General features: G+C 39.2%; 1 protein-coding gene across 1 annotated transcript in view; it reads left to right on the forward strand.

Moving 5' to 3' along the window:
• The first annotated feature begins 663 nt into the window (after window positions 1-663).
• The window catches only part of Ccdc178 (coiled-coil domain containing 178), a 267,043-nt gene continuing 250,375 nt past the window's right edge, over window positions 664-17,331 (forward strand). The window contains exons 1-2 of the mRNA XM_055625711.1: window positions 664-873; window positions 4,478-4,500. Coding sequence (XP_055481686.1) covers window positions 664-873; window positions 4,478-4,500 — 233 coding nt within the window. The remainder of the gene's footprint in view (window positions 874-4,477; window positions 4,501-17,331) is intronic.

Genomic DNA, 17,331 nt, shown 5'->3' on the forward strand with positions numbered 1-17,331 from the left:
TGTGGAGGAGGGGGAGGGAGGGTGAAATTGGGAGGGAATGAGGGAGGGGACCATGGGGGGGGACACAAAGTGAATAAAGTGTAATTAATAAAAAAAAGAAAAATAAAAAAGAATTAATAAACTGGTTATTTTCTGTCACTTTAAATTACTTATTTCAGTGTTTAGTTCACAAAGCTATGGACTGTTTTAACTTCTTTTTAGTATGCATGTGTTATGTATGCTCATGTGTATATGCATGTAAATGTGTATGATTGATGGTAGAGGGCCACAGTTGAAACTAGGTGTCTTCTCCGCTCATTCTCCGCATGATCCTTGAGGCATGGTCTCTCCCTAAACACTGAGCTTATAGATTCTAGGTGGTCTAGCTAAGGAGCTTGTTCAGCATCTTCCCCAATTCTGTCCTCCATGTCTTGGGCTTCCAGGAAGCTGTCACACTTACCCAACATTTACATGAGTTCAGGGACTCTAAACCATGGTCATCCTTCTGCTGAGCCATCTCTCCATTTCGTTGGGGCTTATCTAGTTCACTTCAGTTTGTTCTATTATCCACATAGCCTAAGCAATTATCTTATTTGAACATTAAAGTTTGAGATTTTAATAGTATTTTTGACATACCTGTTAGATATTTAGAGTACTAAGACAAATGTGGCAAAACCTTTCTGCATGTCCTTAACATTACACTGTGCTGTTCTGTACTTATCCCTGACCTCTCCCACGGACTACCACCCATCAGAAGTGAACAGAATCATCTTCCTCAGCTACCCGAGTCGACGGCACAGCTGTTCTTTGGTTAACATACCTACACCATGCATCACCAAAATAATTTCCCACATTGAAGATGTGGAATCCAAAATACAGGAGCATTTGAAACAGGTAAGTGACTTATTTAACTTTTGGAGATAAATTCTACAAATATTGAGGTGTTTCATTTCAGGAGAATAGGAAATTATTTTGATAATTTCTAGAAAATTTGAAATTTTAGCTCAGATGATTAATTACTAGTCTAGACATGTTCTTTTGAGAGTCTCACTCCAGGGGGTGCAATGACCTCATTAAACAGATTTTTCCCTGTTTGTTTGTTCTTTAACATAAACAATCATGCTAAGCTGTCATTTTCATCGGCCAACATGACTAAAAATTAAATAGAATTCATATCCTAGAGTGGGGAGGCACTGAACTGATTAAACTATAAATAAATTTGTAGTCTAAAAGGTCAGTATGACCTTTAAATGAGTTTTCTTACTGCTTAATAAATACACTAAGTTTTTTGATGAAGATATAATGATTCTTTCTTGGTCACGTTAACCTGTCAAATTCTGCCTTTGTTATCCTAAGAAGAATTTCAGATTGAGCTCTCTGCAACTTGCAATCATTTTTATCTAGGAATGACTTAATGAAAAAAATCAAAAACTTCTACCTGTTACTAAGAAAGGATTCTAAAAACTAACTCACATGGTTAGGGCATGGGGTGGGAGCTTGCTACACCTCTGTCCTCTTTTTGTTCCTTTATATTCACCCCTGGATCTGACCTAGAGAATGTTCTGCTCTAGAAAGTCATTTCTTTTGAGAAGCATTAAAATCACAGGTTTTGAAGAGACATGTTGTGTGACCTTAGGTAGGTTTGAGGAAACTTGGCAGAGTGTGAGATCAAGTTCCAGAATAGGAAGGACCCCAGTGCACACACATGAGCTATTACTGTGAATAGTGATGTATATTATTATTGAATAATAACATTCAATATTGTTCTGTGGCAGTACCTATTTCACCTATACACCTCCAAATCAAAAACCCTTAGTACAGCTGCAGATCACATAGCAGGTGGGTCCCCGGCTGTGGAATCGTACATAAAGAAAAAGAACAGAATAGCATTTATTAATGGGGTGTGCTGCACATTTCATATACACTCTACTTCTTAATTATTCATATCATTTAGAACGGTAAAAACAGAGCTGTAGGTGCCTTGATAAACCATTATGATAGGCACTGTTTACGAAATCCTAATGTAAAGCACACCACCTATTTTGCTGTATTACGTCTCTTAGACACATAGAATTCCTGTGGAATGTTCCTGTGAAGTGAAACATGGTAAAACATAATTTAAAATAATTCAGCACCTTGTTCAACTGAAAAATTATTTGTTGTCTTCATGTGACAGAATACTAACCGAAAGGTACCCCCGGGAGGATTTACCGTTTGAGGGATGTACTTCGTGGCAGCACAGTAGGCAAGGCATCTGTCAGGGAGCACCACAGCATCAGGGGAGTGCAGCTAGGGCCACAGATTACTTCTTCACATCGTGGCGGAACAGGAAACAGAGACGCAGCAGGAAACATGGCTGGGCCTACTTTCTTCAAAGGGCTCTCATCTCCTAACAACCTCGTCAGCTGTAGATTCAAGTGCACTGAGCTTCTCAAGGATATTTTCAGTTCAAGCCATGGTGACCTTGGAAAGAAATATCTTCAGAGTGGATGTTTAGTTATGTTTCCCATATATTTTATTTCTCCACAGAGTAGGAACCATTATCAATGATAAAAAAGAAATCCCGGGTAACTTTCCATACAAGTAAATAATTATCTTTGCCTTCTACATTATGTCCTGGGTGCCTAAGCTACATCTTGCTTAATTTAGAGTGAACTCTACTGAGTGTAAATTTTTCTCTCTGCTTCATACAAATTATCAGGATGCTACCATGATTTTAGAACATATTATAAAAATATATATGAAATGCCTAAAATATTAAGATAATGCTGTTCAAAGACAAAAATAACATTTTTGTCAATAAACTGACAACAGCATAAGACTGTCCATATCTTTTTATTAGTCATTGTCTGTGATCTCATGAATACTTATCTGAACTTCCAAGGCAGAATCTCAAGTACAGATGAGAAAAATAACCTCAGAAGCCTATGTTCCTTAAGATCACACAGTGAGTCCAGAGTCAACCTGCAGGCCAGGTGTGCCTCGTGGCCGAGCCCGCCCTCTCCATACTTTTCACTGACATCAATCCCTGACAATCTGCCAATGGAGCGGTTACAAAGTGTGGATGTCAAAGTGCTCCCAATTCTAACTGGAAAATTGGACATAATTCACAATGTTCTTTAACTCTGAAGCTTCACACTTATTGGCTGATTCTCTACTATCTCCTTGCAATTTAGAGTTCTCTCATTCTGTTACTGTATTTTACCTAAAGTCTATGGATCTTCAGAATATGAAATAGCTATTATTTCCTCTCTATTATCAGCATTTGCCTTAATCCATCTCCTAAAATATGGACCAACTGCTCTGTATGTTTCCACGCACTTGTCTGTTCTTCTATCCTTCTGAAACGGTAAAATGTCAACTGCAAATCTGTCTGGTTATTCCTGGTTCCACCCCTACACCTGGAATGATGAATACCACAAGAGAGCATTCTGGAAAAATCCACTTTATAATAATTTATTTATAATGACCAAAGTCAACCTGGATAGTGTCTTTAAGGGTACTCTGAAATTATTCTGTCAATCAGAACTTCCTATAATAATCTATGCTCGTAACTACAGTCTTCCTCTCTGCTCAAAATCTCATGTCTTCCTCTTCACCACCCATTAATTTCATGACAGTGAAAGATGTAACAAAATGCCTCAAACTGTTGTTATCCCACCCAAACACATCGTTGAATATCACAAGTACCAGCTCTTATCACCTAGAGAAGCTTCTCTTCCAGCTCTGCCCACATCCCTGATGAGCTCCCTCATCTCCTCTGCAAGGATCCTTTCTGCCACTTATGTCTTCTCACCATACGATCTTCAAATTGCCCTTATTTTCTTAAGTCACTACTGTCCACGTCTGAAATATAGATTTTTTTGTTTTGTTTTGTTTTTATTTTGAAACAGAGTTTCATTATGTACTCTTCACTGCCCTAGAACACATAACCTATACAAGGCTGTCCTTGAAGTCACAGAAACCTGCCTGTTTCTACCTCCTCATAGTGCTGGGATTAAAGCTGTGTCTCACAGCCCCCATCAATCTCCTTGTAAGGAACATTATAATCCTATGCTTATACATTTATTCTTTTTTCTTCTCATTCTAAAAGTTACTATCCCATCAATTCTTTACCACCCCTCAGTTACCTATGTTTCTGCACTCTGAAGGTGATCCATAGGTTTTGCACTTAGCATGCTTTGGTATCAATGATTCTCTGCATCTCTGTGTAGCACGTCTTTTGGGGATAAGAAGCATAAGAATGGTTAACATTTAGAAATGCATAGATTTTAAAATGTGGACAAATCTTGTAATAATGAAAAGTGGTCTTGAGAAATATATATACCTATTGCACAAATTTCATGAAACAAGAGAAAGTATACTACTACCAATTAAATGAAGAGAAGAACTGAATTTTATCAGTGAGTTTAAATTTAAGTGAATTTTAAGTGAAATCTACCAATTGTTTTTGAGATGTTTAAAGTTTTATTTGTATTGAACTCTTCTGTTTTGACAGTTTGAAACTTCTTTTGAAGAATGGTAAGAAACTGTAATGATTCCTTTATTTTTCTCTAAAATGTTGAATTTTTGGTAATATGCAGTTTGCCAATTTTATATCAGAATAGGTGGAAAACTGAAAGTAGTATTTTACATGTTATTAAAACACTGAAGGAGTTGTAGGGGAGAGAAGGATGGGTGGATGGAATAGATTATTCACATAAGAATGAACATTGTAGAGAGGGGTTTATGGGGGATACAAAGTGAATAAAGTGTAATTAATAAAAATTTTAAAAAACAATAAAAATTATTAAAAACCTAAAAGAAAGATGAACATTGTTAGATGTCCTAGAATCTAGCAAAAAGTTGCTGCCAAGCAAGGAGAAAACCATTAATAAAGCAGCCGGCTGAGCTAGAACATCAAGGCAGTTGACATTGCCTGCTTTCTGTTCCCTGTATCAATGGCAGCCACGAGAGTGTTCCATACTTGTGTGGTGAATTTCTAGTGACAGAAGAAATGAGCTTTTATTTCCAAAACTTTCCACTTGAGGGCCTTGACCTGCCTGACTAATTCCTATCACAGAGCTTAAGGAGCCTCCAGGCAGTGTATGCTATACTCACCACAGTTGCCTGAGGCGGCAGATAATAACTGGAGCAAGCCACAAATAGATCAAAATGCCTGGGAAGAAAAGGGTTGGGAAAATGCATGTGATATTCAGAATGAGGTTTACAAAAACCTTTAAAGTTAGGGATTCCAGAAATAAGCAGATATGAAGGTTAGGAATAAGCTCAGAATATCTGACCATATCTCTCTTTTCTGGTTAAATTCTCTGTACTCCACGGGTGTAAGTAGCCTGGATAAACAGGACAGAGCGCCACAAAACAGACCAATTTTGCTGAGTTGGGCAGCTCTCTTCTCTTGTTTTCTCTTCTATTGTCTTGTCTTCTCATCTCATCTCTTCCCTCTTTTCTCTCTGCTCCTTTCCTCTTCTGTTCTTTTCTTTCCTTTCTTTTTGTTTGGTTCTAGATATTTCAGGTATCTGACATGAAACTGTAGTGAACCAGAGAAGTAGATTTCAAAGGTGCACCTGATACTTCACAAAACATTTAGATAAATTAGCAACAGCCAAGAGCAAATCCACTTCTGGGTAGCTTGATATCTATTTTACATTAAAATATTTAAAATGTTCACATCTATGAAAATTATGGTGTTTTAAAAGGAAAAAGAAAATACTTTCCCTCTTCATAAAAAATAAAATAAAATAAACAATGAACACAAACTGTCCAAGAGAAATCCCAGAATTTGTACTCAACTATTAAACAAAAATATTTAGTATCAGTTTGTTTTAAATATCTTCAATGAGACAACGGGAAGGTATAATAAGTTAAGCTTATTCATGAAGGTAATGACTCAACCAATATAGAGCTAAATTGGTAAAAAGAAATTATGAAATACTAACTAGAAAGAGATTTGAGTGCTAAGATGTAAAATAGCTGAAATTATAATCTTCACTGTAGTTGTCTAGGGAAGATTTGAATAGAGGCAAGAATCAGAAAACTAGATAGGTCAGCGGAGTCTGAGCAGTGAACATAAGGATGAAGAAAATCAAAAGTCCAAGCTTACTATAAGTCCATGCAAGTGTTATACATATGACTGGGAGGGCAGAGAATCACACAGAAAAAAGAATCTTTTTTTGGAAATTTTTTTCTGAAAAACTTCTAAATATGTTAAAATGTATACCTACATTTATTACACTCAGAGAAATTCAAGTACAATCAAATCAAAGAGATTAACACCAACAGGCAAATTAGTCAAATTATTTAAAGCCTGGGAAAAAGAGATCATTATTTAAGGAAAAATGGATTGGCCAAGTATAAGAAATCCCCAATCAGATGTTCCATCTACTTGTCACCTAAATCTTTGGAAGCCTGAAGACTTCAAAAGAAATCCTAAGCAAGTCTATGTCATCCAAAATTTCTTCAGTCTTTTAAAAGTATCTTTTAATAAGAATAAATTTAGACATTCCCAAATAAATTATACTGAAATGTGTGTATTATTAATAGACCTGTTACCTAAGAAATATTTAAGGAGATTTCTTTTGGGCTGAAACAAAAACAAAACAAAACAAAACAAAACAAAACAAAAGGCAGATTGTTTAACTGAAAGCCATATGAAGAAATAATGAAAAATAATGACTACAAAGATAAAATTCAGTATACTCTTTGACTTAGAATTGCTTTTATATATTATTTAAAAGACAAATAAAAAAATCTCAGAAATATAATTCTATAACTATAGCTGCCATATTTTATTGCTATTTATGTATTTTATGTGTTTTTTTTTTACATTTTTTTTCTGATGTAATTTTAAAGTTGTTTCTTAGTCACTGTCTTAGGTATTGCTATTTCAACAGAATCAAACTGCTCCAGTATGCTTACCTAGACCTTTACCCTCCATCATATATTATTACCACAACCAGTGACTTTATGTATTGAATGATCAGTAACACACATCTATAATTCTGAGACAACTTCCTGAACAGAACTCCAACAGCACAGGTTCTAAGATTGACAATCAATAAATGGGACCACATAAAACTAAAAATCTTCTGTAAACCAAAGGACATTCTCAACGGAACAAAATGACAGCCTAAAGAATAGGTAAAGATCCTCACCAACCCTCCATCTGAAAGAGAGCTAACATCCAGAATATATAAAAAATTCAAGAAGTTAAACACACAACAAACCAAGTAAACCAACTAAAAAATGGGGTACAGAGCTAAACAGAGAATTCTCACCAGAGGAATAATGAATGGCAGAGAAACACTTAAAGAGATGCTCAATGTTCTTAGTCTTCAGAGAAATGTAAACCAAAACAACACAGATTCTACCTGATACCAATCAGAATGACTAATACCAAAAACTAAAGGTCTGACACATTCTGGATAGGTTGGAGAGAAAGGAGAAGCCTCCTCCATTGCTGGTGAGAGTGCAACCTTGTACAACCACTTTGGAAATCAATCTAGTGCTTTCTCAGAAAATTAGAAATACAGCTACCTCAAGATCCAGCTATAACACTCCTAGGTATATATCCAAAAGATACTCAAAAAAGTACAACAAGGACATTTGTTCAAGTATGTTCATAGCAGCTTTATTGATAATAGCCAGAATCTGGAAACAACCTAGATGTTCCTCAACTGAAGAATGGATACAGAAGTTGTGGTGCATTTACACAATGGAATACTATTCAGCAATTAAAAACAAAGAAACCTAAGCAAAGGACAGTGTCAACAGAACAAAAGAACAGCCTACAGACTAGGAAAGGATCTTCACCAACCCTATATCTGACAGAGGGTTAATATCCAGAATATATAAAGAACTCAAGAACTTAAAAAGCAACAAATGAAGGAATCCAATTAAAAATGGGGTACAGAGCTAAACAGAGAATTCTCTGCAGAGGAATATAGAATGGCAGAGAAACACAGAAATGCTCAATGTCCTTAGTCATCAGGGAAATGCAAATCTAAACAACCCTGAGATTTCACCTTACACCCATCAGAACGACTAATATTAAAAAACAAACAAACAAATAAACAAAAAACTCAAGTGATAATGCATGCTGGAGAGCATGTGGAAAGGGGAACCATCCTCCATTGCTGGTGGAAATGTAAACTTTACAACCACTTTGGAAAGCAATCTGGAGCTTTCTTAGACAATTAGGAATAGTGCTATCTCTAGATCCAGCTATTACACTCCTAGGCATATATCCAAAAGATCTCAAGTACACAAAAAGGACATTTCCTCAACCACATTCATAGCAGCTTTATTCATAGTAGCCAGAACCTGGAAACAACCCAGATGCCCCTCAACAGAGGAATGGATACAAAAATTGTGGTACATTTGCACAATGGAACACTATTCAGCAATTAAAAACAAGGAAATGATGAAATTTGCAGCAAATGGTGGGATCTAGAAAAGATCATTCTGGGGGGCCAAGATGGCGGAGCCAGGAGAGCACTGTGTCTGAGAAGCAGGGCAGCATTCTCCATGCAGCAACCGGGAGACTGAACTCTGGGCCCTAAAACTACAGTGATCCATCATGTTTCCCAGGTGAGGGGAGGCTCCCACGGCGTGGGAATGGGTCGGGTCCACTCTTGGCTGCCCAGCCAGAACCCGGAAGAGATCCCAGGTAACACACTTTGGGTCTCTGGGCTGGAGCCGCAAGCCTGCGCGTCCCTATCACTTTCCCAGGCTGATCGGTGGGCACAAGGGTGCCTGAGATGGGGAGTCCCAGTCACAAGAAAACCCCACGGGGAAGCAAAGTTGCGAGTCTGATCACGGGTCACCCAGTCTTTCCCTGGAAGGTCTCATGGACCGCGGGTACCCGCCACCATCACAACTGAGCTCCCGCTGCGCGGAGAGCTGCGCGCCCAGCTCACCTGTACAGATGAGCTGCACACTCCAGTGCAACAGAGACTGAGAATCCCTGTCCTGTCCGGAGAGGGCCCCACAGGGAAGGAAGAAACCGTGCTGCTGGGGTCACCTAGGCTTTGCCTGGGGAAAGTCTAGCAGACGGCAGATCGCAAACAGGCAAGTACGCCCAGCCATCACAGATCCGGGCCCAAGCAGGGAGCACAGAGTTATTAGGAACCCAGCTCCCACAGACTAGCAGGCGGGCGCATGCTTCGCCAGCCCAGAGGCCTGCTTTGTACCAACTACTCCTTACAGACAGAACTGTGTGCCCCAAGACACCAGAGTCTTAGAGTCACTGTCTGGAGAAACCCTCACAAGGAACAAGGAACGAAGCAAAGGGGACAGACTTAGGCAACCCAGTATATCCCCGGAAAAGGTCCCACAGACTGACCCAAGCCAGGGAACTGCTGTGCCCCAGATAGCCTGCTGTTACCAGGAGAGCAGTACTCACCCGCCACAGATTACCTCTTGGGTTCTGGGGCACAGAGCCCCAACCTCAGACCTACAAAAGACCGGGAACCCTGAGATCAACCCCCAGATATTGCTCCAAGGGGCAACCAGTTATCCCTAACAAAACCGACCAAACCACGGGACACACAGGTTATAGCAGCTGATCACTAAATTTACAGCAAGAAACCCAGAAGGAGAGCAGCTGTCTCCAGGACTTCTCTCGGTGAGAGGAGAGCCCTCTTGACTAATCAGGACTACAGTTACCACCCAGGTCTCTATGCCTGAGGTGAGCTGTAGCAACTCCTGAAAAACACCAGCCATCCAGTGACTATACCCAAAAAGCTGAGAAGGCCTCCTTCAGGAAAAACCATCTTCCTGCCAAAGGAATTCTCTCCACTAGAAGAGTCCAGGAACAACCAGAAACTAACTTCAAACAACTAAGATAGCCCAATGGGTAGAGGACAGCATAAAAGTTCAACCAACAAAAGCCAGAGCAATATGGCATCTCCAGAACCCAGTTACCCAGGGGCAAATACCTCTAGACACCCCAGCATATTTGAAATTCAAGGAGATGACCTAACATCAATGCTCACAAAAAAGATAACAGAGGAAATAAATAAAATATGAAAAGAAATAGAGGAAGCTGCAGCCAAACAGTTTGTGGCCTTTAGAGAGGAAATGCTTAAATCACTGAATGAAAAAAAAAGAATCAGTGGATTGTTCAAACAAACAGCTGAAGGAATTGACGGAAAAACATGATAATACAGTCAGACAGGTGAAGGAAACCAACAAAATAGCTCAAGACCTGACGATAGAATTGGAAAAATTAAAAAAAAAAAACACAAATGGAAGAAATTGTGGAGAGAAAGAACTTAGGGAAGAAAGCAGGAACTACAGAGGTTAGCATAACCAATAGGCTACAAGAAATGGAAGAAAGAATCTCAGGTGTGGAAGATACAATGGAAGAAATAGATGTATCTGTCAAAGAAAATGTTAAATCTAAAAAATTCCTGACACAGACCGTCCAAGAAATTCAAGACAACATGAAAAGACAAAACCTAAGAATAATAGGAATAGAGGAAAAAGAAGATTCCCTCTTCCAAGGCCCAGAAAATATTTTCAACAAAATCACTGAAGAAAATTTCCCCAACTTAAAGGAGAGGCCAATAAGAATACAAGAGACCTATAGAACACACAATAAATTAGACCAGAAAAGAAAATCCTCTTGTCACATAATAATCAAAACAGTAAGTATACAGAACAAAGAAAAAAATACTAAAAGCTGCAAGAGAAAAAGGCCAAGTAACATATAATGGCAAACCCATTAGAATCACACCTGACTTTTCAACAGAGACTATGAAAGCCAGAAGGGACTGGACAGATATCATGCAGATTCTAAGAGAACACAGATGTCAGCCCAGGCTACTATACCCAGCAAATATCTCAGTCCTCATAGACGGAGAAAACAAGATATTCAATGACAAAAACAAATTTCAACAATACCTACAAACAAATCCAGCATTACAGAAGACACTAGAAGGGAAAATACAACCCAAGAAAACTAGCTACATTCAAGAAAACACAGGAAATAAATAACCCCATTACAGTAAAACAAAAAGCAACCAAGCACACAACCATATGACCACAGCCAACATCAAATTCAAAGGATCTAACAGCCACTGGTCATTAATCTCTCTCAATATTAACGGACTTAATTCTCCAATAAAAAGACACAGACTAACAGAATGGATGCGTAAACAAAATCCAGCAATCTGTTGTATACAAGAAACACACCTAAGTCACAAAGATAGACATTACCTGAGGGTAAAGGGATGGAAGACGGCTTTCCAAGCAAATGGATCCAAGAAGCAAGCAGGAGTAGCCATTCTAATATCTGATAAAATAGATTTTCAACCAAAATTAATCAAAAGAGATGGGGAAGGACACTTCATACTCATCAAGGGAAAATTCCACCAAGAAGACATCACAATCCTGAATATCTATGCCCCAAATACAAGGGCACCCACATTTGTGAAAGAAACATTGATAAAACTTAAACCACACATAGATCCCCACACACTAATAGTGGGAGACTTCAACAACCCACTCTCAACAAAGGACAGGTCAACTAAACAGAAATTAAACAAAGAAACAATATCTCTAACAGAGGTCATGAATCAAATGGACCTCACAGACATTTACAGAACTTTACACACAAACACAAAAGAATTTACCTTCTTAGCACCTCATAGAACCTTCTCCAAAATAGACCACATAGTTGGTCACAAAGCAAGCCTCAACAGATATAAGAAGATTGAAATAATCCCTTGTATCCTGTCTGATCACCATGGAATAAAGCTGGACCTCAACAACAACAACAGAAATAGCAAAAAGCCTACACACACATGGAAACTGAACAACTTGCTACTAAAAGATAGCTGGGTCAGGGAAGAAATAAAGAAAGAAATTAAAATCTTCCTAGAACTCAATGAAAATGAAGACACAACATACCCAAACTTGTGGGACACAATGAAAGCAGTGCTAAGAGGAAAGTTCATAGCACTAAGTGCCTTCAAGAAGAAATTCGAGATAGCGCATTCAAGCAACTTAATGGCTCACTTAAAAAACCTAGAAAAAGAAGAAGCAGACACACCAAGAAGGAGTAGACGGCTGGAAATAATCAAACTCAGGGATGAAATCAATCAATTAGAAACAAATAAAACAATTCAAAGAATCAATGAAACCAAGAGCTGGTTCTTTGAGAAAATCAACAAGATTGACAGACCCTTAGCCAAGCTAACTAAAAGGCAGAGAGACACCACCCAAATCAACAAAATCAGAAATGAAAAGGGGTACATAACTACAGACACTGAGGAAATCCAAACAATCATTAGGACTTACTACAAAAGTCTATATGCCACTAAATTTGAAAATCTAAACAAAATGGACAATGTTCTTGATAGATTTGACTTACCAAAGCTGAATCAGGACCAGGTAAATGGATTAAATAGTCCTATATCCCCCAAAGAAATAGAAGCAGTCATCAAAAGTCTCCCAACCAAAAAGAGCCCAGGACCTGATGGCTTCAGCACAGAATTCTGCCAGACCTTCAAAGAAGAGCTAACTCCAATTCTCTTCAAACTATTCCACAAAATAGAAACAGAAGGAACATTACCAAACTCATTCTATGAAGCCACAGTCACCTTGGTACCTAAACCTCACAAAGACTCAACAAAGAAAGAGAATTTCAGGCCAATCTCCCTTATGAACATTGATGCAAAAATACTCAACAAAATACTCGCAAATGGAATACAAGAACACATCAAAGATATCATCCACCATGATCAAGTAGGCTTCATCCCAGGTATGCAGGGGTGGTTCAATATATGGAAATCCATCAATGTGATCCACCGTATTAACAAACTGAAAGAAAAAACCACATGATAATCTCCCTAGATGCTGAAAAAGCATTTGACAAAATTCAACATCCATTCATGTTTAAAGTACTGGAGAGATCAGGGATACAAGGCACATATCTAAACATAGTAAAGGCGATATACAGCAAGCCTATAGCCAACATCAAACTGAACGGAGAGAAACTTAAAGCAATCCCACTGAAATCAGGGACAAGACAAGGCTGCCCACTCTCTCCATATCTCTTCAACATAGTTCTGGAAGTCCTTGCTAGAGCTATAAGACAATTGAAGGAGATCAAGGGGATACAGATGGGAAAGGAAGAAGTCAAATTATCACTATTTGCAGATGATATGATAGTATACATGAGTGACCCCAAAAACTCTACCAGGGAACTCCTGCAGCTGATAAACCCCTTCAGCAAATTGGCCGGATACAAAATTAACTCAAAAAATTCAGTAGCCCTCCTCTATACAAAAGACAAAAGGGCTGAGAAAGAAATTAGGGAAACAACACCCTTCACAATAGCCACAAATGACATAAGGTACCTCGGAGTAACCCTAACCAAGCAAGTCAAAGACTTGCATGAAAAGAATTTCAAGTCTCTGAAGAAAGAATTAGAAGATATCAGAAGATGGAAAGATCTCCCATGCTCATGGCTTGGCAGGATTAACATAGTAAAAATGGCCATCTTACCAAAAGCAATCTACAGATTCAATGCAATTCCCATCAAATTACCAACACAATTCTTTACAGACCTGGAAAGAAAAATTCTCAACTTCGTATGGAATAACAAGAAACCCAGAATTGCTAAAAACAATCCTCTACAATAAAAGATCTTCTGGAGGTATCTCCATCCCTGATCTTAAGTTGTACTATAGAGCAACAGTTATAAAAACTGCATGGTACTGGCATAGAACCAGAATGGTGGATCAATGGAACAGAACAAAGGACCCAGAAATAAACCCACACACTTATGGACACCTGATCTTTGACAAAGACCCCAAAACCATACAATGGAAAAAAGATAGCATCTTCAACAAATGGTGCTGGTCCAACTGGATGTCTACATGTAGAAAAATAAAAATAGATCCATAATTATCACCCTGCACAAAACTGAAGTCCAAGTGGATCAAAGACCTCAACATAAAACCAGATACATTAAATCGGCTAGAAAAAAAAATGGGGAATACCCTAGAACTCATTGGTACAGGAGAAAACTTCCTGAACAGAACACCAACAGCACAGGCTCTAAGAGCAACAATCAATAAATGGGACCTCATGAAACTGAAAAGCTTCTGCAAAGCAAAGGACACTGTCATCAAAACAAAGAGACTGCCTACAGATTTGGAATGAATCTTCACCAACCCTTTATCTGACAGAGGACTCACATCCAGTATATATAAAGAACTAAAGAAGCTGAAAAGCAGCAAACCAAGTAATCCACTTAAAAAATGGGAAACAGAGCTAAAGAGAGAATTCTCTGTAGAGGAATATCGAATGGCAGAGAAGCACTTAAAGAAATGCTCAACCTCATTAGCCATTAGTGAAATGCAAATCAAAACAACCCTGAGATTTCACCTTACATCCATGAGAATGACCAAGATCAAAAACTCAAGTGACAACACATGCTGGAGAGGTTGTAGAGAAAGGGGAACCTTCTCCACTGCTGGTGGGAATGTAAACTTGTACAACCACTCTAGAAATCAATCTGGCACTTTCTCAGACAACTAGGAATAGCGCTTCCTCAAGATCCAGCCATACCACTCCTAGGCATATACCCAAAAGAGGCTCAAGTACACAAAAAGGACATTTGCTCAACCATGTTTGTAGCAGCTTTATTTGTAATAGCCAGAAGCTGGAAACAACCCAGATGCCCCTCAACTGAAGAATGGATGCAGAAATTGTGGTACATCTATACAATGGAATATTACTCAGCAATGAAAAACAAGGAAATCATGAAATTTGCAGGTAAATGGTGGGACCTGGAAAGGATCATCCTGAGTGAGTTGTCCCAGAAGCAGAAAGACACACACGGTATATATTCACTCATATAAACATACAACATAGAATAAACTCACTAAAATCTGTGAGTTTACAAACTAAGCAAGTTTGTAAACAAACTAAGCAAAAGAGAGGACCCTAACTAAAATGCTCAATCCCCATCCTGAAAGGCAAAGAGGATGGACATCAGAAGAAGAAGAAGAAAATAGGAAACAACCTAGGAACCTGCTACAGAGGGCCTCTTTTGAAAGCCAGAAGAAGGAAACAGGAAACAATGTAGGAACCTGCCACAGAGGGCCTCTGAAAGCCTCTGCAGTATAGACTGTCAAAGCAGATGCTGAGCCTGATGGCCAACTGATGGGCAGAGTGAATGGAATTTTATGTAAGAAGTGGGAAATAGTAAGAGCTGGAGAGGACAGGGTCTCCACAAGGAGAGCAACAGAACAAGAAAATTTGAACACAGGGAGCTTCCCAGAGACTCACACTCCAACCAAGGACTATTCATGGAGATAACCTAGAACCCCTGCACAGATGTAGCCCATGGCAGTTCAGTGTCCAAGTGGGTTACATAGTAATGGGAGGAGGGACTGCCTCTGACATAATCTGATTGGCCTGCTCTTTGATCACCTCCCCCTGAGCGGGGGGAGCAGCCTTACCAGGCTACAGTAGAAGACAATGCAGCCACTTTTGATGAGAACTGATAGACTAAACCAGAAAGGAGAACCTCCCCTATCACTGGACTTGGGGAGTGGCATGCATGCAGAAAGGAAAGGGAGGGTGGGATAGGGAGGGGCTTATGGGGGGGATACAAAATGAATAAAGTGTAATTAATAAAAAATTTAAAAAAAGAAAAAAAAAAGAAAAGATCATTCTGAGTGAGGTTTCCCAGAAGCAGAAAGACATACATGGTATATACTCACTTATAAGTGGATATTATACATATATATTAGGATAAACATACTAAAATCTGTATACCTAAGAAAGTTAATGAAGAAGCTGGACCCTAGGTAAGATGATCAATCCTCACTCAGAAAGACAAACAGGATGGGCATTGGAAAAAGAAGAAAACAGGAAACAGGACAGCAGCCTACCATGGAGGACCTCTGAAAGACTCTACCTAGCAGGGTATCAAAGCAGACACTGAGACTCATAACCAAACTTTGGGCAGAATGCAAGGAATCTTAGGAAAGAAGGGAGAGATACAAAGAACTGGAGAATACAGGAGCTCCACAAGGAGACCAACAAAACCAAAAAATCTGGGCACAGGGGTCATTTCTGAGATTGCTATTCCAACCAAGGACTATTTATGGATATAACTTAAAACCCTTGCTCAGATGTAGCCCATGTCTGCTCAGTCTCCAAGTCAGTGTCCTAGTAAGGAGAAGAGGGATTGCCTCTGACATAATCTGATTGGCCAGCTCTTTGATCACCTCCCCCTGAGCGGGTGCAGCCTTGTTGGGCCACAGAGGAGGACCTAGCAGCCTGTCCTGATGGAAGCCTGTCCTGACTCTACCTGATAAGCTAGAGTCAGATGGAAGTGGAGGAGGTCCTCTACTATCAGTGGACTTGGAGAGGGGCATGGGAGGAGATGAGGGATGGAGGATGTGATTGCAAGGGAATGAGGGAGGGGCTATAGCTGGGATACAAAACGAATAAACTAATTAATATAAAGAATAAAAATTTAATAAAACAACACACAGGAAACCATGAAATTTGTAGGCAAATGGATAGAACTAGAAAAGATCCTCCCTGGTGAGGTAACCCAGAAGTAGAAAGACACATATGGTATAAACTCACTTATAAATGGATATTATACATATAATATAGGATAAACATACTAAGATCTACAGTCCTAAAGAAGATAAACAACAATGAGGAACCTAGGGAAGAGGCTGATACCTCACTCAGAAGGGCAAACAGGACAGATAAAGGAAGAAGGAAAAGACAGGAAACAAGATAGGAGCCTTCCACAGGTAGCTTCTGAAAACTTTACCTATCAGGGTATTGAAGGATATGCTGAGACTCATAGCCAAAAATTGGGCAGTGTGTAGGGAAACTTATGGAAGAAGGGAGAGTTAAAAAGACATGGAAGGGACTGGAGTTCTATAAGACCAACAGAGCCAAAAACCCTGGGCCCACTGGAGCCTTCAGAGACAGATACTCCAACCAAGGGCTATGCCTGGAGACGGCCTAGAGTCCCTGCCCAGATGAAGCCCATATGCTGCTCAGTTTCCATGTGGCTCCTCAGTAAGTGGAGCAGGGGCTATCTCTGTCATGAACTCAGTGGTCAGCTCTTTGATCACCTTCTCCTGGGTGCTGCAGCTTTGCCAGGCCACTGAGGAATATAATGCAGCCAGTCCTGATGAGACCTGATAAGCTAGGGTGGAATAGAAGGGGGTAGACTTTGGGAGGGTCATAAAGAGAGAAATAGGAGGGGTGGGAATGGAAGGAGATGAGGGAGAGGGATACAAAATGAATAAATTGTCATTAATAGTAAATAAATAAAAACAAAAAGTACAAATGAAAAAAAAT

This window comes from Psammomys obesus, unplaced genomic scaffold (genome assembly GCF_907164565.1).
Source record: "Psammomys obesus unplaced genomic scaffold, mPsaObe1.curated_primary_1811, whole genome shotgun sequence".
Lineage (NCBI taxonomy): Eukaryota > Metazoa > Chordata > Mammalia > Rodentia > Muridae > Psammomys > Psammomys obesus.